This window comes from Staurois parvus, unplaced genomic scaffold (genome assembly GCF_062004578.1).
Source record: "Staurois parvus isolate SC_StPar_1 unplaced genomic scaffold, SC_StPar_1.0 ptg000389l, whole genome shotgun sequence".
Classification (NCBI taxonomy): Eukaryota; Metazoa; Chordata; class Amphibia; order Anura; family Ranidae; genus Staurois; species Staurois parvus.
This window is the reverse complement of record NW_028318185.1, coordinates 4,311,947-4,338,229: the sequence shown is the minus strand read 5'-3', so window position 1 is coordinate 4,338,229 and position 26,283 is coordinate 4,311,947. Positions and strand designations below refer to the sequence as shown.

Genomic DNA, 26,283 nt, shown 5'->3' with positions numbered 1-26,283 from the left:
CACCCAAGCTGCCTGTCAAGGACTTTGTGGAGGCAGGTGGGCGTAGCAAGGGGGGTGTCTCTTTCTGTAAATCACACCCCTATACCCTATGATTTAACAGTTGCTGGGCAGGCAGAGGGGTTAACCCTTGGGGGTTGTCTCTCTCTGTAAGCCACACCCCTGTTCCCCGTGATTTAGTTTTCTGTAGCAGTGTCAGAAGTGGTTGGGTGAGCAAAGGGTGTAACCAAGGGGCTGTCTTTCTGTAAGCCATGCCTTTTTTCCCATTATTGTTTTCTCTGTAGCAGTGTCAGCAGTGCTTGGGCGGAGAGATGGGTGTAACCTGGGGGGCTGTCTTTCTTTAAGCCTCACCCCTGTTGCCCATGATTTAGTTTTCTGTGGCAGTGTCAGCAGTGGTTGGGTGAGCAAAGGGTGTAACCGGAGGGGGCTGTCTTTCTGTAAGCCACGCCTCTTTTCCCATTATTTTTTTCTGTGCAGCAGTGTTAGCAGTGGTTGGGCAGAGAGATGGGTGTAACTGGGGAGGGGGCTGTCTTTCCGTAAGCCACGCCTCTTTTACCATAATTTTTTTTCTCTGTAGCAGTGTTAGCAGTGGCTGGGCGGAGAGATGGGAGTAACTGGGGAGGGGGCTATCTTTCGGTAAGCCACACCCCTGTTATCCATTATTTAGTTTTTTATACCAGTGTCAGCAGTGGTTGGGCAGGCAGATGGGTGTAAGCTGGGGGACTGTCTTTCTGTAAGCCACACCCCTGTTCCCCATGATTTAGTTTTTTGTACCAGTGTCAGCAGTGGTTGGGCAGGCAGATGGGTGTAACCTGGGGGACTGTCTTTCTGTAAGCCACACCCCTGTTCCCCATGATTTAGTTTTCTGTAGCAGTGTCAGCAGTGGTTGGGTGAGCAATGGGTGTAACCAGAGGGGGCTGTCTTTCTGTAAGCCACGCCTCTTTTCCCCCAAAAATTTTTCTTTGTAGCAGTGGTTGGGTGGAGAGATGGGAGTAACTGGGGAGGGGGCTGTCTTCCTGTAACTCACAACCCTGTTCCCCATGATTTAGTTTTCTGTAGCAGTGGTTGGGCGGGCAGATAGGCGTAACCGGGGGGCTTTCTTTCTGTAAGCCACACCCCTGTTCCCCAAGATTTAATTTTCTGTAGAAGTGTCAGCAGTGGTTGGGTGGGTAGATGGGTGTAACCGGAGGGGGCTGTGTCTTTCTATAAGCCACACCTCTTTTCTCCATGATTTAATTCTCTGTAGCAGTGTCAGCAGTCCTTGGGTGGGCACATGGGCGTAACCAAAGGGGGCTGCCTCTTTCTGTAAGCCACACCCCTGTTCCCCTTGATTTAGTTTTCTGTAGCATTGTCATCAGTGGTTGGACGGGCAGATGCGTGTAACTAGAGAGGGCTGTGTCTTTCTATAAGTCACACCCCTTTCCCCCCATGATTTAATTCCCCATAGCAGTGTCAACAGTGATTGGGCAGACAGATGGACATAACCAGAAAGGCTGCCTCTTTCGGCAAGCCACACCCCTTTTCCCCTTTGGAGTTCCATGTAGTAGTTTCAGCATTGGTTGGCCAGGCAGATAGGTGTAATACGGGGCTGTCACTGCAGCAAAATGTTAATGTGCAGACCCCAGTAAACCAGGCGAGGTCTGTAATCAGTTTGACCCCCTCAATACCAGCATATTTCTTTCCAAAAAAAGTGGCAAAACAATAGGATCAACTTGGGGTGTCTACTTTCAACAAAATGGTCATTTTGGGGGTGTTCTTAACGACACGGCAATAATATTTGATATATTTTCTAATATAAAGTAAGGGAAAATGTTTTTTCTTTTTGGCCTTTTTGTTCTTTACATAGTAAAAAGTAAAAAAAAAACAGTAGTTATTAAATACTAACTAGCAGTGCTGTCACCACCTATAAGCTGAAATACATACAACACCAATGAATCATACAATATTTATTCATTCTTTTTTATTATTTATATTTTGTTAGTGGGTCACATTATTAGAATAAGAGGGAACATAGCGTAGGTGTGCACAATTTTTCACATGACAGAGTAATTGTCAGTCAAACTATCACAACCCTGAAACCTGAGCAATGACCTGGTGATGAAATTGTATGCTGGCTGGTATTAATGTGGATCTAAACTAAGTTTTAATTGTATTTTACTCACTTTATTATGATAAAAAGTTATTTGTATTTTGCTTATGGGCAGCACAGTGGCTAAGTGGTTAGCACTTCCACCTGGCAGCTCTAGGGTCATTGGTTCAAATCCCAACCACAGCACCACCTGCCTGGAGTGTGCATGTTCTCCCTGTGCCTGTGTGAGTTTCCTTCAGGTATTCAAGTTTCCTTCCACACTCCAAAGCCATGCTGGTAGGTTAATTGGCTCCTGTCTACCCATATGAAAGAAAACTATATTAGAAAATATATTTTAAAAATATTCTTCCCAAATATATTAACATATATTTGAAATACTACAATTCTGGCCGTATTCAATATATTTCAATAAATAAATATATATATATATATATATATATATATACTGTATATATATATATATATATATATATTGCATGTTGATGTGCTTTTTTAAATTACAGAATATATGACAAATATTTTTAAGAAATACATTTCAAATATACTGTATTTCTTTAAAAATACAAATCTACATTTTTGGAATTAATTTATAAATATATGTAAAATTATATGTTAATATGACTTTTTTATATGTTAAAAAAAAATCTGAAGAATATATTTAAAAAAAATATAAATTTTTTAAATATACTCTGCAGATTTTTTTTAACATATAAAAAAGTAATTTTTACATATATTTGCAAATGCATTCCAAAAATGGAAATTTGCATTTTTAAAGACATACAAAATATATGAAAAATATTTTTAAAAATACATTTCAAATATACTGTAATAGAAATGTATTTCAACATGCAGTGTGTGTAATATAAATATAAATATATATATTTTATTTATATAGTGCCATCAATTTATGCAGCACTTTACATATATATTGTACATTCACATCCGTCCCTAACCCTCAAGGGGCGAACAATCTAAGGTCCCTAACTCACATTCATATACAAGGACCAATTTAGACAGGAGCCAATTAACCTACCAGCATGTCTTTGGAGTGTGGGAGTAAAGTGGAGTACCTGGAGGAAACCCACGCAGGCACAGGGAGAACATGCAAACTCCAGGCAGGTGGTGCCGTGGCTGGGATTCAAACCAATAACCCTAGTACTGCCAGGCGGAAGTGCTAACCATTTAGCCACTGTGCTGCCTATATATATATATATATATTGAATATGGCCAAAATTGTAGTATTTCAAATTTATGTCAATATGTTTGGGAAGAATATTTTTAAAATATGTTTCAAATATATTTTTCTTCCATATGGGTAAATTGTCCCTAGTATGTGTATGTATGAATGTGAGTTAGGGACCTTAGATTGTACGCCCCTTGAGGGTTAGGGACTGATGTGAATGTACAATATATATGTAAAGCGCTGCATAAATTGACGGCGCTATATAAGTACCTGTAATAAAATAAGTGGATAGGGAAAATGCTATTTGGTTTCTGTTAATCCGACTGGACCCTTAGCTGCTTGTAATGGCATCGTCCAGAGACGCTCTCCTTGTATTTCCTGGAAGCTCCTCTCCTAATCTGCGAGACGCTAATCTCATTAGCAGCGCAGGGGCGGACTGACAACTCATGGGGCCCCCTGGCAATAGGGGATCATGGGGCCCATGTGTCCTTGCCCAAACTCAAAAAAGCCTATGAAAAATGTACCAGGGGCATCTCATGGGGCCCCCTACTGACCCCGGGCCCTCGGGCAGTGCCCGAGTTTCCAAATGGTCAGTCCACCCCTGTAGCAGCATATCTGCATCTATAATGTGTTACTCTGAATTCACTCCTGTAGTGCGCCGGCTCCGCAAACGCTCTGTGAACACAGAACAGACAGGATGTCAGTCTGGGCTTGTGTCTAGCTGGAAGAGCATAAAAAGACGCACGCCCTTTGGAACGGAAAGTCTTTATTGGAAGGGGGGGGTAGTGTTCTTCATCTAATTACAGTATCAGAAAAGCTGATTATTTTATGTTTTCTGCATGATTTTATATAAAGAGCAGTACTCCCATATACCACCAGGTTTCATAGAGGAATAGCCACATTACAGCCTAATTAAATTTTCCATTTTATATCCGCTGAACACATTCCAGGTGCATCAGAGTAAAAGTTGTGCAAAGCCTTAGAGTTCATTTTCTTTAGAAAGCAGCCACAGCCCTAGTAGAAAAGCCTGTAGCCTGCCAGCATGCTGCAAAGAAGGTACACCGCTCAAACAGGGGTGGACTGACAACTCATGGGGCCCCCAGGCAATAGGGGATCATGGGGTCCCTGTGTCCTTGCCCAAACTAAAAAAAAGCCTATGAAAAAGGTAACAGGGGCATCTCATGGGGCCCCCTATTTACCCCGAGCCCTCGGGCAGTGCCCGAGTTTCCAAATGGTCAGTCCGCCCCTGCGCTCAAACAACTTAAAGGAAGTAGTATCAAGTCAATGCAACTCCTGGGATATTGATCTGGTCAGTTAAGTAGCAGAGGGGGTTGTCAATCAGTTTCAGCTGCTTTGGTGTTAACCTCCCTAGCGGTCTGATTATGTCCGTATTTCTGTGCTCAAAGCGGTACATTTTTTTTTCATGGAAATTTTTAGGAATAACTCACTGAAATCTGTCTGAACAAGAGTCTAGTAAACATCCCGGGTATGATAAAACTTGAAACACGAAATCATAAATTATAATTTAATAAATAATCATAAAAATAATAATACATTTAATTTAATAATATAATCAAACCAAAAACACTGAAATGTGAAATATAGCGCCAAGTTCGCACATCACTGAGCAAAGTCGCAGAATCGTTTTCAGTGTCTGATGACGAATTTCCCCCACGAATCATTATCACTCAATTCTGCAAGTGGTTCTGATTTACTATCGCTGTTCTCTAGCCGGTCTAAAACCGCTTTTGACCTAAAGGGACGCTTTTTGGACGCCATGGACGTTTCTCAGTTTCCAGACAGAAAGAACAGTAAAAATGCAGGCAGGGCGCAGGACAAAGCACTCGGGACAAAATGTATGTGAAATGGTTTGATACAGGAATGTTTTACTCTGTCAAATTCACTTCTAAGAAAATGACAGTTTCTAAAAATGTTTAAATTTGCCACCATTCCGGTGCCCGTACGTCCCGACGATTGCAGGGACCGGAACACAGAAGCCAGATGCCGGCATCGGCCGGAGGAGATGGCCGGGGACGCTGCAGGGGACACATCGCGGGAGCGCAGGACAAGGTAAGTGCGGCAGGGATCCTGGAGCAACGCTGCAGGGTATTCCCGAGTGTAGCTCAGGGTTACCACTTGTGGTGCTGAAACTTTACCCCGAGCTACACTCGGGAATACCACCAGGGAGGTTAATGAAATTAACAACAGGTGCACTATTCTTTGCAAAGTGAATCTTTGTGCACTTTGCAAGTGCAGTTGCTCCACAGCTTAGTAAATGGGGTAAAGTTTCACTTTGCAAAGAATACGCAATCACATGCAAGGAAAAAAAAAACTTTTTTGCTTGCACATGATTGGACAATGGAAGTCAGCAGAGCTTCTGTTCATTTACTAAACTCCGGAGCAACTGCACTTGCAAAGTGCACAAAGGTTTACTTTGCAAAGAATACCCAATCACATGCAAGAAAAAAAAAAACAAAACAGTTTTGCGTGCACATGATTGGACGATGGAAGTCAGCAGAGCTTCTCCTCATTTACTAAGCTCTGGAGCAACTGCACTTGCAAAGTTCACAGTCTAATTGCCTTTAGTGAATCCACCCCCCATTCTGTGTAGCAGGGGCGGACTGACAACTCATGGGGCCCCCGTGCAATAGGGGATCATGGGGCCCCTGTGTCCTTGCCCAAACTCAAAAAAGCCTATGAAAAAGGTACCAGGGGCATCTCATGGGGCCCCCTACTGACCCCGGGCCCTCGGGCAGTGCCTGAGTTTTCAAATGGTCAGTCCGCCCCTGGTGTGTAGTAATAGAGCTGAAATGAGCTGTACCAGCAAGCAGTGGAGGAGCTGAAACTTCCTGAACCCTCTGTGAACCCGGTGAGGTTAGCCACATATCTATATCTAGAACAAAAACGGAAAGCTGCAGTTTAACCCACAGGGAACAAAAATATATTTGAAATATATTTAAAAAATATTCTTCCCAAATATATTGACCTACATTTGAAATACTACAATTTTGCCCGTATGCAATATATTTCAAAATATATATATAAATAAAAAATATATATATTAATATTATATATGTAATAATATATATACATGTTGAAATGTGTGTTTTATATATTACAAAATATATGAAAAATATTTTTACATTTTTTTTATTTTTTTTATATATTTTAATATATTTAATATTTTGTTAATATATTCTTCTGATCTTAATTGGCTCCTGTCTAAATTGTCCCTAGTATGTGTATGTATGAATGTAAGTTAGGGACCTTAGATTGTACACCCCTTGAGGGTTAGGGACTGATGTGAATGTACAATATATATGTATATTGACAGCGCTATATAAGTACCTGAAATAAATAATAAAATAAATAAATATTGTTTAACATATAAAAAAAAGTCATTTTAACATATTTTTACATATATTTGTAAATTCATTCCAAAAATGTAGATTAAATGTATTTTTAAAAATATTTTTCGTATAGTTTGTAATGAAAACACATTTCAACTTACAAAAAAAAAATATATATTATATATATAATTTTTTTAATTTTTTTTATCAAATTGAATACGGCCAAAATTGTAGTATTTCAAATCTATCTTTGAGAATATATATTTGGGAAGAATATTTAAAAAATATATTTAAAGTATATTTTTCTTCTGTGTGGGAATCTGCTTATATGTTACCCCCGCCGGTTCCTCCTCCCTCAACATGCTAAAACGTTTCTGTTTTCATGGTATACCTTATTTTAGACTTGAAGATGTCATCACTGAGTCTCTGCGCTTCTCTATGCAATGCAGGCAGATGATGGCTGGTGGGAGGGGCTGGCAGGCTGCTGTACATAGTTTCCTGAAAACATCACAGCATCCGGCATCGGTTCTGCTCTCAAGAGGCCTCAGTCCTGATGCTTGGGAGGTGTTATACAAATATCAGAATGCCTTGAGAGGTGGAGTGGGTGTTTCTAGGCATCTAGACTACCTCAGGTAGGACCCATGTGTGATTCTGAGCCTCCATGTTTGACATCCAGTGAATGAAAGGGGAGGGCCAGGGACAGTCATGCTTAGGAGGAAAGTGCTAGATGATGCTGGGTGTCCTCCAGCCAGGAATAGAGGCGGAGCTCTGTCTGGGTGGCTGAAGCTTCTTATGCACATGGGGAGAAGCTCACAGTGTGCAGTGAAATCAGAGGAAGCCGTTCCAACCCAGGAGAGGAGCCGGGACACCTGTTCTAGCACCTCCTTTTAAGACATTTTTGATATTTTGCAGCCCTTATTAAATAGTCCTTGGTGATCCCGCCATGAAGGTCTTTGCTGGGACACTTCCTGTTATAGGGTGACAACAATCAGTCTCTGCCTTCCAATAGTGCTACTCTGTTGTCACACAGGCTTCCGATGGGGACTACAGGTGGCCGTTTCAGCAGATATGGTCTACTATTGTCACCGTCAGGAAACCCACCCTGAGAAATGCCAACCATCACTGGAGTGCACGGGTTGAAGTGGCGGCAAATAGGCTGCAGGAGATCAGCAGCTACAGGGTTAAAGAAATATTTTGGTAAAAATGGCAGTTGTATCCCGTACTCCTTACACACCGAATACCATCCATTCAGGATCTACATTCACTATGACCTCAGGCGTGGGAGCGATGCCTGGTGCCAGTTTAGCTCCGTTACCCATCGGATGTGTGTACATGTGGTGTCTTGAAGAGCCGCATGTGGCTTACCAGAAACCGCTGAGGCACACCGGCCCCCGAGCTGCACAATGCCGCCTGCAAGTCCCTGCAAGAAAACCAAACGCTTCTCATCCATGACTTCATTATTACAGATGGCCTACAGAGCGCAGCCAACGCTCATCAGTCAGGCCGGCTGTCAGGACTGTGTGTGCCTGTGCTATGGGAACGGGACTACAAGTACAGAGCAAAAATATCCAGCCCAGTTCTTGATTTATTTTTAGATATTTAGTTATTTATTTTGATTTTTTTCCTCATTATATATTTACAGTATTTATTTTAATATTATTATTTATTATTTATGGTATTTAGTTTTTCTTTTTTTATTATTATTATTTTATTTGTTATTTATTTTAATATTTATTTTAATATGATTTACTAATGTATTATAATTTATTTATTATTTGTTATTTATTTGGTTTTTTTACTATTATTATTTATGTTATTTCTTTGTTTAGTTATTATTATATTTTATTTACTGATTTATTTTTATTTCTTTATTATTTATATTATTAGTTAATTTTTTTATTTTAATATTATTATTATTGTTATTATTTATGTTATATATTTATTTTATTATTTTATATTATAATTTATTTATTTGTTATTTAGTTTGTTTTTTTTGCTACTATTATTTATGTTATTTCTTTGTTTAGTTATTATTATTATTATTTTATTTATTGACTTATTATTATTTCTTTATTATTTATATTATTAGTTAATTTTTTATTATTATTATTATTTATTTATTTTGTTATTTATATTATAATGTATTTATTATTTGTTATTTAGTTTGTTTTTTTTACTATTATTATTTATGTTTTTTCTTTGTTTAGTTATTATTATTATTATTTTATTTATTGACCTATTATTATTTCTTTATTATTTATATTATTAGTTAATTTTTATTATTATTATTATTATTTATTTTGTTATTTATATTATTTATTCATTATTTGTTATTTAGTTTGTTTGTTTTTTTACTATTATTATTTATGTTTTTTCTTTGTTTAGTTATTATTATTATTATTTTATTTATTGACCTATTATTATTTCTTTATTATTTATATTATTAGTTTTTTTTATTATTATTATTTATTTTGTTATTTATATTATAATTTATTTATTATTTGTTACTTAGTTGTTGTTTTTTTACTATTCTTATTTATGTTATTTCTTTGTTTAGTTATTATTATTCATTTTTTTATTTACTGATTTATTATTTCTTTATTATTTATATTATTAGTTATTTTTTATTTTAATATTATTTATTTATTTTGATATTTATATTTATTTTATAGTTATTATTAGCATTATTATTTCTAGATTATTTGTTATTTAGTTGGTTATACTATTAATAATAATATAACCAACTAAATAACATTAATAATCTAGAAATAATAATGCTAATCATACAAAATAAAAAAATAACATAAAATTAATAATATTAACATTTTTTAAAAACTAAGATATATAATAAAGAAATAATAATACATCAGTAAATAAATAATAAAATAACAAATAATAAATTAATACAAAATAAATATTAATAATAATGATAATAATATTTATGATATTTATTTGTTATTATTATGTTAGTCATTATTATTTTGTTATTATTATTAAGTTATTATTATTATTTTGTTAGTCATTTAAAATATATATTAAACCCAAATAAACTTTTTTTTTAAAATCAGCTAAACACATTCCTTGTGCATCAAAACTAAGTGTACATAGTCTTATAGTTTTGTTTGTTTTTTCCTCTTTGTGGAAGCAGTAGTCTCTCTGCGGAGGTCCAAGACCCTTGCTGAGTGAGAGCTAGAATTCTCCAATCAGCAGGGAGTATGGGCTTTGCTGGTTGTAGAATTATAAGTCTTGAGTGAACAAGGGGAATGTAGGACCTCTGCAGAGAGACCGCTGCTTGCACACTGGTCAGCAAGGGACCTCCTCTATTGCACACTGGCCGGGAGTAGATGTTTATACTCTGCCTGCTTTTTAAAGAAACAAAGTAAGTCTTCGCACATATTTTGTTGTGACGCACCTGGAATGTATTTCCATCTGATCTCCAGTCACAAGTAACAAGATAAAAATGAACAGCTCACTGAAAGATAAAATAAACAAAAATAGCGTGTGCTGCAACGTTCACCTTCAATCCACACATTCCCCTGCAGTACTTCTGCCAGGAGACCATCATCATCCATCCCACTTCCTGTGAGCCCAGGTCATCATGGACCCACCCCTGTCGTCACTCTGCTCTCTCCTCCTATCACAATGCTCCTTGCCATTACATGAACTGATTGACTTTCTGTGCTGCATTTTCCTCTCAACCTCCAGCCCTGCTGAATGTGATGTTCTAGCCGATGTCTGCTTTATATAGATCTATACTTTTATCTACTTTCTATGTATAGTTATACTGTGTATACTTTGTATGTATACAGTTGCAAGAAAAAGTATGTGAACCCCTTGGGATTACGTGGCGTTTTGCATGAATTGGGCATAAAATGTGCTCTGAACATCAGCTAAGTCACAACAATAGAAGAACACAGTCTGCTGAACATAATACTACACAAACATTAGATGTTGCCATGGTTTAATTGCACATAACATGTAAACATTCACAGTGCAGGGAGGAAAAAGTTTGTGAGGCCCTAGCTTAATGACTTCTCCCAGAGATAATTGGAGCCAGGAGTGAGCCAACCTTGACTCCAATCAGTGTGATGATATTGGATGTGTTGCTGACAGCTGTCCTGCCCTTAAAAAACACACACCTGTTTTGGGTTTACTGGTTTCAAGAAGCACTGTCTGATGTGAACCATGCCTCGCAGAAAAGAGCTCTCAGAAGACCTACGATCAAGAATTGTTGACTTGCATGAAGCTGGAAAGGGTTACAAAAGTATCTCCAAAAGCCTTGATGTTCATGTGTCCATGGTAAGACAGACTGGAGAAAGTTTAGCACTGTTGCTACTCTCCCTAGGCGTGGTCGTCCTGTAAAAATGACTGCAAGAGCACAGCGCAGAATGCTGCATGAGGTAAAGAAGAATCCCAGAGTGTCAGCTAAAGACCTACAGAAATCTCTGGCACATGATAACATTTTTGTTGACACATCTACAATAAGGAAAACATTAAACAAGAATGGAGTACATGGGAGGACACCACGGAGGAAGCCATTGCTGTCCAAAAAGAAGATTGCAGCACATTTGAAGTTTGCAAAAGAGCACCTGGATGTTCCACAGCACTACTGGCAAAATATACTGTGGACAGATGAAACCAAGATTGAGTTGTTTGGGAAGAACACACAACACTATGTGTGGAGAAAAAAAGGCACAGCACACCAACATCAAAACCTCATCCCCACTGTAAAACATGGCGGAGGGAGCATCATGGTTTGGGGCTGCTTTGCTGCCTCAGGGCCTGGATGGATTGTTGTCATTGATGGGAAAATGAATTCCAGAGTTTATCAAGACATTTTGCAGGAAAACGTACGACCATCTGTCCGCCAACTGAAGCTCCGCAGAGGATGGGTGATGCAACAGGACAATGACCCAAAGCATACAAGTAATTCAACAAAACAATGGCTGCAACAGCACAGAATATGCCTTCTGGAGTGGCCCAGTCAGAGTCCTGACCTCAACCCGATTGAAATGCTGTGGCATGACCTTAAGAGAGCGATTCACACCAGACATCCCAAGAATATTGCTACACTGAAACAGTTTTGTGAAGAGGAGTGGTCCAAAATGACTCCAGATCGTTGTGCAGGTCTGATCTGCAACTACAGGAAACGTTTGGTTGAGGTTATTGCTGCCAAAGGAGGGTCAACCAGTTATTAAGTCCAAAGGTTCACATACTTTTTCCTCCCTGCACTGTGAATGTTTACATGTTATGTGCAATTAAACCATGGCAACATCTAATGTTTGTGTAGTATTATGTTCAGCAGACTGTGTTCTTCTATTGTTGTGACTTAGATGACGTTCAGAGCACATTTTATGCCCAATTCATGCAAAACTCCACGTAATCCCAAGAGGTTCACATACTTTTTCTTGCAACTGTAGTTATACTGTGTATACTTTGTATGTTTACTAATTGTATACTTTATATACTTTATATACTTACATGTACTTTACATTTATCTAAGGGTCCTTTTAGATGGTCTTTCCGTTTTTTTCATCAGTTCAGTCATGTTTTTTTCAAAGAAAACACAGATCAGTTTACATTCTTTTTTCATAAATTTGTCATCCGTTTACATCCGTTTTTTCATCAGTTTACATCAGTTTTTTTTTTAATCAGTTTACATCCGTTTTTTTTTCATCTGTTTACCTTCTTTTATTTCAAGTTTACATCCGTTTTTCATCTGTTTACATCTGTTTTTTTTTCATCTGTCTACATCCATTTTTCGTCCGTGTTTTTTTTTTTTTGTCTGTTTACATCCTTTATTCATGCGTTTACATTTGAGGTTTTTTTAATCAGTTTACATCCATTTTTCATTAGTTTGACTTCTGTTTTTTTTATCTGTTTACATCTATTTTTGTCCCTTTTTTTTTTGTCTGTTTACATCCGTTTTTCATCTGTTTACATCCGATTTCATAAGTTTACGTCCTTTTTTTTCATCAGTTTACATCTGTTTTTTCATCTGTTTACATCCGTTTTTTGTCTGTTTGTTTTGTCCGTTTACATCCGTTTTTCATCTGTTTTCATACGGTTTTCATCTGTTTACATACGGTATTCATCTTTTTTACATCCGTTTTTTTCATCTGTTTACATACGGTTTTCATCTGTTTACATATGTTTTTCATCCATTTGTTTTGTCCGTGTACATCCGTTTTTCATCTGTTTACATCCGTTTTTTTTTTATCCGTTCTGTTTTAATTAGGGTTTTTTTCCATTCAAAAAAACGAATATTAACGGATACGGAAATGAATGGATGTAAGCGGATGATCATCCGTTTACATCTGCTAGTCCATAGAAATACATGGGGGTCTATTTTTCATCTGTAAACGGACAGATGAAAAATGGACCGTGTGAAAGAGGCCTTAATGTATACTTTATATAGATCTATATTTACATCTGCTTTCTATTTATAGTTACATATACTTTATATTTATACTTGATGTATACTTTATATAGATCTATATTTACATCTGCTTTCTATTTATAGTTACATATACTTTATATTTATACTTGATGTATACTTTATATAGATCTATATCTAGATCATCTACTTTCTATTTATAGTTTATACTTAATGTATACATTATATAGATCTGTATTTACATCTGCTTTCTATTTATAGTTCCGTATACTTTCTATTTATAGTTCCCTATACTTTCTATTTATAGTTCATGTATACCTTCTATAGATCCCTATATAATTTCTGGAAATCCCCTCTAGATCCCCTCTAATATATATGTATAAATAAAAGGAATCTTCCTCGCTGGCTCTTAATATAAACTCTCATCTGCTGATCTTCGGGCTCTTCCTATCGGTATTTGGCGCAGATTCCAGGGGTCCTGCGTTCACCTTTTTTTCTGGCGTCTTCCTAACGACATCCGCAGGGTTCCGGCAGGAGGGCGCGCTATGTATATACCGTATACGTCGGCTGCTTTTCCCATTACCGGCTCACAAGGTGTCCTTGTGCCTAAGGCGGAAAAATAAATCCTGTTTTTTATGTACGGCGCTCCGCGTCCTCCTCTTCATCTCTCTACGGAAATGTATATTTCACAAACGGCAAAAAAGCTGAATTTGGGTTTTTTTCTGACTGGCGCAGTTTTTTCGCCTGTCACCTAATTAAGATTTTTTATCTAAAGAGCAACCTACTTTGTGCGATAAAGATCTGTACACAGCGAGGAGGAGGAGGCGGCTTCACTGATCGCGATGAAGTGTAACATTCTCAGTCGCAGGATATTCTTAAGGCCCCATTCACATTTCCTGTAGCGGGAATGCGCGTTCCCACTTGCGTTTTTTTTTTCCACATGTCACCTATAAGGCAGCCTACTCATTTGAATGGGGTGCCCCAAGAGCGACAAACGTGGAGTCTCCCGCACCTTTTCAGGCATGGAGCGCCGCACATTTTTTTTAACGCGCACTTACCGTGCGACCCCGTTTGGGGTGCCATTCACAATTAATGGCGCTGGGCGCATGACGTGCTTTTCAGAAACACGCAGGAGAACGCGCATTTTGTCGCACTTTCAGGAAATGCATAGTCTTGCTTTTGTCCAAGGTCCTGTCTTGTACTGAAATGGCTTACTCTGATTTCACTGCACACTGCAAGCGTCTCACAGCGTGCATTAGAAGCTGCAGCTGGTCAGATAGAACCCGCCCCGTTTCCTGGCTGGAGAACGTCCAGCATCATCTAGACCTTTCCTCCCCAGACTGTCCCTGGCCTGCCCCTTTCATTCACTGGGTGCAAGTTGGTTGATTTTTAGGTGCACATTGCATGAAATCATTGATTATCTTCACAAGTTGCAGTAAATTCTTTAGAAATCGCACCTGAAATTCCGCTGAAATTGCACTCAAGTCGCACGATTTTAAATCACAGCGGTGTGACCGGTGAGTAAGTGCCCGGTCATACTGGTGCGATTTGGGAATTGAAATCGCACCTGAAACCGCATTTATTGAATGTGAATGTCAGTGTATTAACGTGTGCGATTTCTAAAGTAGTTCTTGCGTTACTTTTTTTGCAGTTTTGCGATTTCACATACATAGAATGATAATCGCACTGCAAATTGCGAGAAATTTGCGAGAAAAAGTAGCAAACCTCTTCAGAAATCGCACCTGAAATCATGCTGAAATTGCACACAAATCATGCAATTTTAACTTGCAGCAGTGTGACTGATGAGTAAGTGCCGGTCACACCTGTGCGATTTTTAGGTGCAATTTGCAAATTGAAATCGCATCTAATGAATGTGGATGTCAGTTTCCAAACATGCGCAATTTCTAAAGTAGTTCTTGCATTACTTTTTCTAAAGTTTTGTTGCGATTTCACATACATAGAATAGAATGGAAATCGCTCTGCAAACTGCAAGAAATCTTCACAAGTAGCAATAAAGTCTTCAGAAATCGCACCTGAAATCATGCAGAAATTTCACACAAATCGTGCAAGTTTAACTCGCAGCAGTGTAACCGGCAAGTAAAAGTAAATGTGGACGTCAGTTTCCTAACACGTGCGATTTGCTGCAGCGCGATTTTTAAAGTAGTTCTTGCGTTATTTTTTCGGCAGTTTTGCGATTTCACATAACTAGAATAGAATGGAAATCGCACTGCAAATTGTAAGAAATTGTTGAAAATCTTCACAAGTAGCAAACGTCTTCAGAAATCGCAGCTGAAATCGTGCTGAAATTGCGCACAAATCGTGCAATTTTAACTCACAGCGGTGTGACGGACGAGTAAGTGCCCGGTCACACGATGCAATTTTTAGGTGCAATTTGCAAACTTAAATCGCATCTAATAAATGTGGATGTCAGTTTCTTAACGTGTGATTTGCTGCGGCGCGATTTCTAAAGTAGTTCTTGCGTTACTTTTTCTGCAGTTTTGTTGCGATTTCACATACATAGAATAGAATGGAAATTGCACACAAATCGCACAATTTTAAATGACAGCGGTGTGACCGATGAGTAAGTGCCCGGTCACACCAGTGCGATTTTGAGGTGCAATTGGCAAATTGAAATCGCATCTAATGAATGTGGATGTCAATTTCCTAACGTGTGATTTTTAAAGTAGTTCTTGCATTACTTTTTCTGCAGTTTGGTTGCGATTTCACATACATGGAATAGAATGGAAATAAAACTGCAAATTGAAAGAAATCTTCACAAGTAGCAATAAAGTTTTCAGAAATCGCACCTGAAATCAACCTGAAATTGCACACAAATCGCATGATTTTAAATCACAGCGGTGTGACCGATGAGTAAGTGCCCGGTCATATTGGTGCGATTTGGGAATTGAAATCGCACCTGAAACCGCATCTAACGAATGTAAATGTCAGTGTCTTAACATGCGCGATTTCTAAAGTAGTTCTTGGATCACTTTTTCTGCAGTTTTGCGATTTCACATAAATAGAATAGGTGCCCGGTCACACTGGTGCGATTTTTAGTTGCAATTTTAAATTGCATCTAATGAATATGGATGTCAGTTTCCTAACATGTGCGATTTGCTGCAGCGCGATTTCTAAAGTAGTTCTTGCATTACTTTTTCTGCAGTTTTGTGATTTCACATACATGGAATAGAATAGAAATCGCTCTGCAAATTGCGAGAAATTGTTGAAAATCTTTACAAGTAGCAAAAGTATTTAGAAATCGCACCTGAAATCGTGCTGAAATTGCACACAAATCGTGCAATTTTAACTCGCAGAGGTGTGACCGATGAGTAAGTGCCGGTCACACCGGTGCGATTTTTAGGTGCAATTTGCAAATGTGGATGTCAGTTTCCTAACATGAGTGATTTGTAAAGCAGTTCTTGCATTACTTTTTCTGCAGTTTTTTTGCGATTTCACATGAATACAATAGAATGGAAATCGCACTGCAAACAGCAAGAAATCTTCGCAAGTAGCAATAAAGTCTTCAGAAATCGCACCTGAAATCGTGCAGAAATTGCACACAAATCGTGGAAGTTTAACTCGCAGCGGTGTAACCAGCAAGTAAACGCCGGTCACACCGGTGCAATTTTTAGGTGCAATTTGCAAACTGAAATCGCATCTAATAAATGTGGATGTCAGTTTCCTAACATGTGCGATTTGCTGCAGCGCGATTTCTAAAGTAGTTCTTGCATTACTTTTTTGGCAGTTTTGCGATTTCACATACACAGAATAGAATGGAAATCGCTCTGCAAATTGCGAGAAATTGTTGAAAATCTTCTCAAGTAGAAAACGTCTTCAGAAATCGCAGCTAAAATCGTGCAGAAATTGTGCACTTTTAACTCACACCGGTGCGATTTTAGGTGCAATTTGCAAATTGAAATCACATCTAATAAATGTGGATTTCATTTTCCTAACATGCGCGATTTCTAACGTAGTTCTTGCATTACTTTTTCTGCAGTTTTGCGATTTCACATACATAGAATAGAATGGAAATCGCTCTGCAAATTGCAAGAAATCTTCACAAGAAGCAAACGTCTTCAGAAATCGCACGTGAAATCGTGCAGAAATCTCACACAAATCGTGCAAGGTTAACTCGCAGCTGTGTGACCAGCGAGTAAGTTCGGGGTCAAACCGGTGCGATTTTTCGGTGCAATTTGCAAATTGAAATCGCATCTACAGTAATGAATGTGAATGTCGGTGTCTTATCATGCGTGATATTTGCTGCAGCGTGATTTCTAAAGCAGTTCTTGCGTTACTTTTTCTGCAGGTTTTTTTGCGATTTCACATGAATAGAGTAGAATGGAAATCGCTCCTGAAATTCCACTGAAATTGCACACAAATCGCACGATTTTAAATCACAGTCATGTGACTGATGAGTAAGTGCCGGTCACACCGGTGCAATTTTTAGGTGCAATTTGCAAATTGAAATCGCATCTAATGAATGTGGATGTCCGTTTCCTAACACGTGCAATTTCTAAAGCAATTCTTGCGTTACTTTTTCTGCAGTTTTGTTGCGATTTCACATGAATAGAATAGAATGGAAATCGCGCTGCAAATTGCAAGAAATCATTGAAAATCTTCACAAGTCTTCAGAAATCGCGCCTGTAATTCAAAGTCGCAGCGGTGTGATCGGCGAGAATGTGAATGTCGGTGTCCTAGCGATTTGCTGCAGTGTGATTTCTAAAGTAGTTCTTGCGTTACTTTTTCTGCAGTTTTGTTGCGATTTCACATGAATAGAATAGAATGGAAATCGTGCTGCAAACTGCAAGAAATCTTCACAAGTGGCAATAAAGTCTTCAGAAATCGCACTAAAATTGCGCACAAATCGCGAGTTTTTGAATCTCAGCGCTGTGACCGGTGACTACGCGTAAGTAGTCGCAGCGCCCAGGTTGGACACGCGGCGGCTCCTCCGCCATTCCCGGCAGACTGTCACATTTCTATGCGGATGATCCGAGGCTTCAGAGAAGGATTTGGATCGATGACATGAAATAAAACGCTGAAGGCGAGGAAGGAATCCCCGTGCGATTGGCTGCGGGCCCCAAGCCGTTCCTCTGGGGGCCCCGGAGAGATCCCGCATGACTGAATTACAGGGCAGGGTAGATGGGAGCTCCGCGGGATCCGCATTACATCCCCAGCCATGAATCAGAGCTTAGCTGGGAGAACAAAGCTCCATCTTCATTACTGAGGGCTGCACTTTAAATCCCGCCCCCCCCCCCTCCTGGGGACTCCTGAACAGGGGGGCCATTGTCTACTAAAATACAGCTCAGCCTCTCTGCTATACTACATGGAGGATGGGGCTGGGTTCGCAGCAAAGCCATGTCTGCATGGAGTTTGCATGGACCCCCCCCCCCCCTTCGTATTCTTCATTTTCTTACCTTACAGTTCCAGCCACAAAAAACTTTCACAGAAATATATTTCTCGTTAGTCCTGTGAGATACAAGTCCACGTTGTGTGCGCCAAATTCCATTGCAAACCCAGATATTACCTTGTAAAAGTAGCAGTGACATCATCGCTGTGCTGTTCAGGGACCAGGGCTGTGGGAGGGGCCAAGCACACAGGATTCCCATCTGACAATGAGGATGAATATACTTAGGTGTGCAGGGGCTGATCTGTGTCAGACATTTGTGAGCAGGGGCTGATCTGGGTCAGACATTTGTGAGCAGGGGCTGATCTGGGTCAGACATTCGTGAGCAGGGGCTGATCTGTGTCAGACATTTGTGAGCAGGGGCTGATCTGGGTCAGACATTTGTGAGCAGGGGCTGATCTGGGTCAGATATTCCTGAGCAGGGGCTGATCTGTGTCAGACATTCGTGAGCAGGGGCTGATCTGTGTCAGACATTCGTGAGCAGGGGCTGATCTGTGTCAGACATTCGTGAGCAGGGGCTGATCTGGATCAGACATTCGTGGGCAGGGGCTGATCTGGGTCAGACATTCGTGAGCAGGGGCTGATCTGGGTCAGACATTCGTGAGCAGGGGCTGATCTGTGTCAACATTTGTGAGCAGGGGCTGATCTGTGTCAGACATTCGTGAGCAGGGGCTGATCTGGATCAGACATTCGTGGGCAGGGGCTGATCTGGGTCAGACATTCGTGAGCAGGGGCTGATCTGTGTCAGACATTCGTGAGCAGGGGCTGATCTGGGTCAGACATTCATGAGCAGGGGCTGATCTGGGTCAGACATTCATGAGCAGGGGCTGATCTGTGTCTAACATTTGTGAGCAGGGGCTTATCTGGGTCAGACATTTGTGGCAGGGGCTGATCTGTGTCAGACATTCGTGGGCAGGGGCTGATCTGTGTCAGACATTTGTGAGCAGGGGCTGATCTGGGTCAGACATTCATGAGCAGGGGCTGATCTGTGTCAGACATTCGTGAGCAGGGGCTGATCTGGATCAGACATTCGTGGGCAGGGGCTGATCTGGGTCAGACATTCGTGAGCAGGGGCTGATCTGTGTCAGACATTCGTGAGCAGGGGCTGATCTGGGTCAGACATTCGTGAGCAGGGGCTGATCTGGGTCAGACATTCGTGAGCAGGGGCTGATCTGGGTCAGACATTCATGAGCAGGGGCTGATCTGTGTCAACATTTGTGAGCAGCGGCTGATCTGGGTCAGACATTTGTGGCAGGGGCTGATCTGTGTCAGACATTCGTGGGCAGGGGCTGATCTGTGTCAGACATTTGTGAGCAGGGGCTGATCTGGATCAGACATTCATGGGCAGTGGCTGATCTGGGTCAGACATTCGTGAGCAGGGGCTGATCTGTGTCAGACATTTGTGAACACAGCTGAAGACTGCACATACCCCAATTCAGAGATGACACAGTCGGTTAAATCCTGGTACCTGAGCCTAGGAAGAAGATTGGGTGATGCCTTAATAAAGATGACTCTGTCCTTCTGGAGAGAAAAACAAATGAAGGCATTGGTGCAGCTGTACCTAGCAACCAATCAGCTTCTAATTTCATTTTCTGCAGGTAATCTTTGATGATAAAACCTGGAAGCTGATTGGTTTCTCTGCAGAGCTGCACCAGATTTTGCACTCTCCGGGTTTAGTAAACCCCTCCCCAATGCTTTTTTCTCCAGAAGGATGGAGCCGTCTTTGTTCAGGCATTGTCCAGGGTCCAAATCTACCTCTTTGGCTGAGATCCTGAATCAGTGCTGACACCATCATGTGTAAATCCTGGTGTCTGTGCAGTTCTTGGCTGTGTTCACAAATGTCTGACACAGATCAGCCCCTGCTGCACCTACTAAGTTCATGCATCTGCAAACACGTGCGTTGTCATGCGTGCCAAAACGCATGGTGCTGGAGCACTGAATGGCTCGGGGAAAATTTTGCAACATGGTCTTCGACTTCTTTTCATATTTCCCATTGAAATGCGTACACACAACGCATGGGATCGCACAGAAACGCATCCGGCCTTCATCACACCTGCATCTGGAAATCCTTCCTCCTCTCTGCAGCAGGCTGATGGCATCATCTCAGCCTAGATACAGTCCTGGACTCTCGGGGGGGGGGGGGGGGTGGATGTGTAACACCTTCCTCCCAGGTACCAGGTATGTGCAGCTGCAAAGAGGGCGGGCCTAGACATGGGCGGTTCGTTTTGTATGGAATTCAGACAAATGTTTTGCTATTTGGACATTCGGATGTCTCAGAATATCCATATTGCATTAGTAACAAATCCGAAATTACGAAACGAAATTCAAATTGAATTTGAATACAAAAAGAATAGAATAGAACATAAAAGAACAGAATAGATTAGAATAAAAAAAAATATAATAGACAATAAAAGAATAGAAGAGAATGGAAAAGAGTAGAAAAAACAATAGAATAGAATCAAATAGAATATAACTGTCTTCCAAAATGCGAATTTCAAATAGAAAAGATTAGAATAGAATTGAAAGGAATAGAAAAGAATAGTAAAGCACAGAATAGAAAAGAGTAGAAAAAACAATAGAATAAAAATGTCTTCCGAAATCCAAGTTTCAAACAGAATAGATTAGAATAGAATTGAAAGGATGAAAGGAAAAGAAAAGAATAGTAAAGAATATAATAGAACAGAAAGAGTAGAAAAAACAATAGAATAGAATACAACTGTCTTCCAAAATGCAAATTTAAAATAGAATAGATTACAACAGAATTGAAAGGAATAGAATAGAAAAGAACAGTAAAGCATAGAATAGAAAAGAATAGAATAGAAAAGAGTAGAAAAAACAATAGAATTGAATATAACTGTCTTCCGAAATGCGAAATTCAAACAGAATAGATTGGAATAGAATAGAATTGAAATGAATAGTAAAGAATATAATAGAACAGAAAAGAGTAGAAAAAAATAATAGAATAGAATCAAATAGAAAATAAATGTCTTCCAAAATGTGAATTTCGAATAGAATTGAAAGGAATAGAATAGAAAAGAATAGTAAAGCATAGAATAGAAAAGAATGGCATAGAATAGAAAAGAGTAGAAAAGCAATAGAACAGAATATAACTGTCTTCCAAAATGCAAATTTCGAATGGAATACAATAGAAAGGAATATAAAAGAATAGTAAAGAATATAATAGAACAGAAAAGAGTAGAAAAAACAATAGAATAGAATTTAACTGTCTTCGAAAATGTACATTTCATATAGAATAGATTAGAATTGAAAGGAATAGAATAGAAAAGAATAGAATAGAGTAGAAAAAACAATAGAATAGAATCAACAACTGTGTTCCAAAATGCTAATTTGAAATAGAATACATTTAAATTCGAATAGAATAGATTTGAAAGGAATAGAAAAGAAAAAACAATGGAATACAATAAAGTAGAATATAATTGTGTTTTGAATAGAATAGATTTGAAAGGAATAGAATAGAAAAGAATAGTAAAGCATATAATTGAAAAGAATAGAATAGAAAAAACAATGGAATACAATAAAGTAGAATATAATTGTGTTTCGAATAGAATAGATTTGAAAGGAATAGAATAGAAAAGAATAGTAAAGCATATAATTGAAAAGAATAGAATAGAAAAAACAATGGAATACAATAAAGTAGAATATAATTGTGTTTCGAATAGAATAGATTTGAAAGGAATAGAATAGAAAAGAATAGTAAAGCATATAATTGAAAAGAATAGAAAAAACAATGGAATACAATAAAGTAGAATATAATTGTGTTTCGAATAGAATAGATTTGAAAGGAATAGAATAGAAAAGAATAGTAAAGCATATAATTGAAAAGAATAGAATAGAACAAACAATGGAATACAATAAAGTAGAATATAACTGTGTTTCGAATAGAATAGATTTGAAAGGAATAGAATAGAAAAGAATAGTAAAGCATATAATTGAAAAGAATAGAATAGAACAAACAATGGAATACAATAAAGTAGAATATAACTGTGTTTCGAATAGAATAGATTTGAAAGGAATAGAATAGAAAAGAATAGTAAAGCATATAATTGAAAAGAATAGAAAAAACAATGGAATACAATAAAGTAGAATATAATTGTGTTTCGAATAGAATAGATTGGAATACAGTAGAATAGAAAAGAATAGAATAGACTAGAAAAAACAGTAGAATAGAATAAAATGGAAAGATTATAACCTTTTTCCAAAATTTGAATAGTATTTAAATTCAAATAGGTCAGAAAGGAATAGAATAGAAAAAAAAAACAATAGAATAGAATAAAATAGAATATAGCCATCTTCTGACTTTCGAATAGAATAAATTAGAATTCGAATGCCGATTTGAATTTGGTCCAATTGAATTCTGAAAATGAATTAAATAAATTAAACAAATTTAATGAAATTATTTAAAAAAAACGAAACGAAACAGAACAAAGTTTTTCGTTCTGCACACGTCTGCCGCACACATGCGTCCGCGAAGGTTGTGTGCTGAGAGCGCGCTCAGTGTGCGCCCCCAGCATGGGGACTGGGCTGTCATAGAGGGCCCTCAGTCTCTAGTCACGGTCAGGAGCCCGATCATGCAACCAATGTGATGGCCAATCACAGCCCGTCCTGCTCTCCGGGACATAAAGACCCATTTATAGGGACAGAGGGGTCGGGTAGGATGGACTTATATATATATATATATTTTTTTTTTTAATAAGCAAAAATATGTTCTTGCAGATTTAGGGAGATACTGAAAGATGATGGAAATAAATGGCGCCGTACTTTTTTCACCAGCTCTTGCGTGAAATGCTGGAATCCCCCGATTTCCATCGGAGTCGTCATCTCTTTGTTAGAGAAGCTTTTATATGTAATCTTGTCCGAGATCAAACTCCATGCCTGTCAGAACAAGCTGGATGGAGTCTGTTACTGAGAAGGAGGATGACACACAACATAGGTATGAGCCCCACCAATCACCCGCACCGATCATTGTCACATGGCTCTTGTCACCATCTAGTGGTTGTGAAGGAGAACTACAACTTGTTGGTTTTTGCTTTTTTATAAGGTGACCTGCTGAGTTTTAGGGTGACTTGTGTAGAGATTTGTGCCATGTTTTCAATGTATCTTATGTTTTTTTTGCTTCAGGATTTCTTTTATTAGATATATTTTTTTTTTATCTTCATACAGCACGTATGCTCCAGTACCACGCAAAATCAGAGCTACCAAAGACAAGGTAAAGTGGATGTTTTAATATTATTTTATTGTTTTATTATTATTTGTTTATTATTATTGGTATTATTATTATTTCCTTTTTCTTTGTTTAGTATTATTGGTACTATTATCTTTTTTATTATTATTATTTATTTTATTTGTATTATTATTATTATTATTCCTAGATTGTAGGCTCCAAGGAGCAGGGCCAAATCCCTCTTGTATTGAACTGTATTGTTGCTGCATTGTCTCCACTATAATGTAAAGCGCTGAGCAAACTGTTGGCTCTATAAAAATCCTGTATAATAATTATTATTATTATTTATTTTTTTGTTATTGTTATGTATGTTAGAGTATTGTTATGTTATGGTTTTGTGGTTGTTGTTGTTATTATTATTTATTATTATTTCTTTTCTTATTTTTTTCTGTTTATTATTGTAATTATTATTATCTCTTTATTATTATTGCTTATTTTTATTATTGTTCATTTTTATTATTATTTATTTCTTTAATATTATTATTTCTTTTTTTGTTATTGTTATGTATGTTAGAGTATTGTTATGTTATGGTTTTGTGGTTGTTGTTATTATCATTTATTATTATTTCCTTTATTTCTTTTTTATAGTTTATTATTATTATTATTATTATTATCTCTTTTTTATTATTATTATTGTTTATTTTTATTATTATTTATTTTATTATTGTTATTTATTTCTTTATTAACATTAATATTATTTTTTTTGTTATTGTTTAGAATGTTAGAGTATTGTTATGGTTTTGTGGTTGTTATTATTTATTATTATTTCTTTTCTTTCTTTTTTTTTGTTTATTATTGTTATTTTTATTATCATTATTATTTATTTATTTTATTATTATTATTTATTTTATTATTATTTATATCTTTATTAATATTATTATTATTTATTTTTTTGTTATTGTTATAGTATGTTAGAGTATTGTTATGTTATGGTTTTGTTGTTGTTGTTGTTATTATTATTTATTATTATTTCTTTACTTTCTTTTTTTTGTTTATTATTGATGTTATTACTATTATTTCTTCTTCTTCTTCTTCTTCTTCTTCTTCTTCTTCTTCTTCCTCTTCTTCCTCTTCTTCCTCTTCTTCCTCTTCTTCCTCTTCTTCCTCTTCTTCCTCTTCTTCCTCTTCTTCCTCTTCTTCCTCTTCTTCCTCTTCTTCTCCTCCTCCTCCTCCTCCTCCTCCTCCTCCTCCTCCTCTTTATTAATATTATTATTATTTTTTTTTTTTTGTTATTGATATAGTATGTTAGAGTATTGTTATGTTATGGTTTTGTTGTTGTTGTTATTATGATTATACATAATTTATAGAGTGCCAACAGTTTGTGCAACGCTTTACAATATAAAGGGAGACAGTACAGTTACAATACAAGATGGTTAGGAGGGCCCTGCCCAGGAGAGCTTACAATCTAATTTATTATGAATTTACGAGTTACATTCATACATTTCATTCTTCTTGTGATTCATGATCTGGAGCTAGAATTCTGCATTTAGATGCTGGGTACATATTGTCTTTTGTTCTTCTGCTGAGCTTTGTAAATACGGGGATCAGAGGATGGAAGGAGAGATGATTATTTGTATTGTTTGTACTTCTATAATAATTAAAGCTGAACTCCAGGCAGATAGAAAATGCTAAATATTGCAGTTCTGTATTCATGAATACAAGTGGTGCACCGAAATGAAAATTCTGGTGCCGAAAGCAAAAATTCAAAATGCACTTGGCCGAAAATAGAAACCGAAATGTGCAGTTTTTAAAAATTGATATATATTTTTTTGAAAAAAATACACTTTGATTAAAAAATAAATAAATATATATATATCCCCCAATTTTTTTGTAAAATATGAAAGAGGATGTTACGGCGAGTAAATAGATACCCAACATGTCACGCTTTAAAATTGCACACGCTCGTGGAATGGTGTGAAACTGCGGTACTTAAAAATTTCCATGGGTGATGCTTTAAAAATGTCTACAGGTTACAGAGGAGGTCTAGTGCGAGAATGATTGCTCTTGCTCTGACGTTCATGGCGATACCTCACGTGTGTGGTTTGAACACCATTTACATATGTGGGCGTGGCCTACATATGCATTCACCACTACGTGCGAGCACAGGGGGGACGGGGGGGCATTTTTCTATTTAAATTTATTTAATTTTTTTTTTTTTTTTGCACTTTTATTCTTATCACAAGAAATGCATGCATCCCTTGTGATAGAAATAATTAGTGACAGGTCCTCTTTATCTTTATCAATAAGACCCAACATCTCTCCTCTGCAATGTAAAGCATTGGATCAAAAAAAAAGCATTCATCTAGTGCTTTTTAAAAAAAAAAATTGGCCGAAACCGGAAGTGACATCGCTCCAGTCCTCCAAGGGCATAGAGATGAATATGGGTAAGGCTGAGAACTACCGAGCGGGGGGCGAGGGGCGGGCGTCGCTGAGGGGTGGTGTTTTGGGTTGTCCACCCACAGATAACCAATGTCCAGCAATTATATTGGGTTCACTTTGGTGAACTCTTGTTCATTTTATTCTCATCACCTACCTATTTATTATTAGTTCACATATAAGTGTCACTGTCACTTTTTAGGGGCAGCTGTAAAAACCACCTGGAGGGGGGGAATCCCTAATCA

The 26,283-nt window shown here is 37.8% G+C and overlaps 1 protein-coding gene across 1 annotated transcript in view; it reads left to right on the top strand.

Annotated features, from left to right (window-relative positions):
* ST3GAL1 (ST3 beta-galactoside alpha-2,3-sialyltransferase 1) overlaps positions 1 to 26,283 on the top strand; it is a 243,742-nt gene that overhangs the window by 201,283 nt on the left and 16,176 nt on the right. Inside the window, exon 6 of the mRNA XM_089685950.1 lies at positions 23,602 to 23,647. Within this exon, the coding sequence (XP_089542076.1) occupies positions 23,602 to 23,647 (46 nt within the window). The remainder of the gene's footprint in view (positions 1 to 23,601; positions 23,648 to 26,283) is intronic.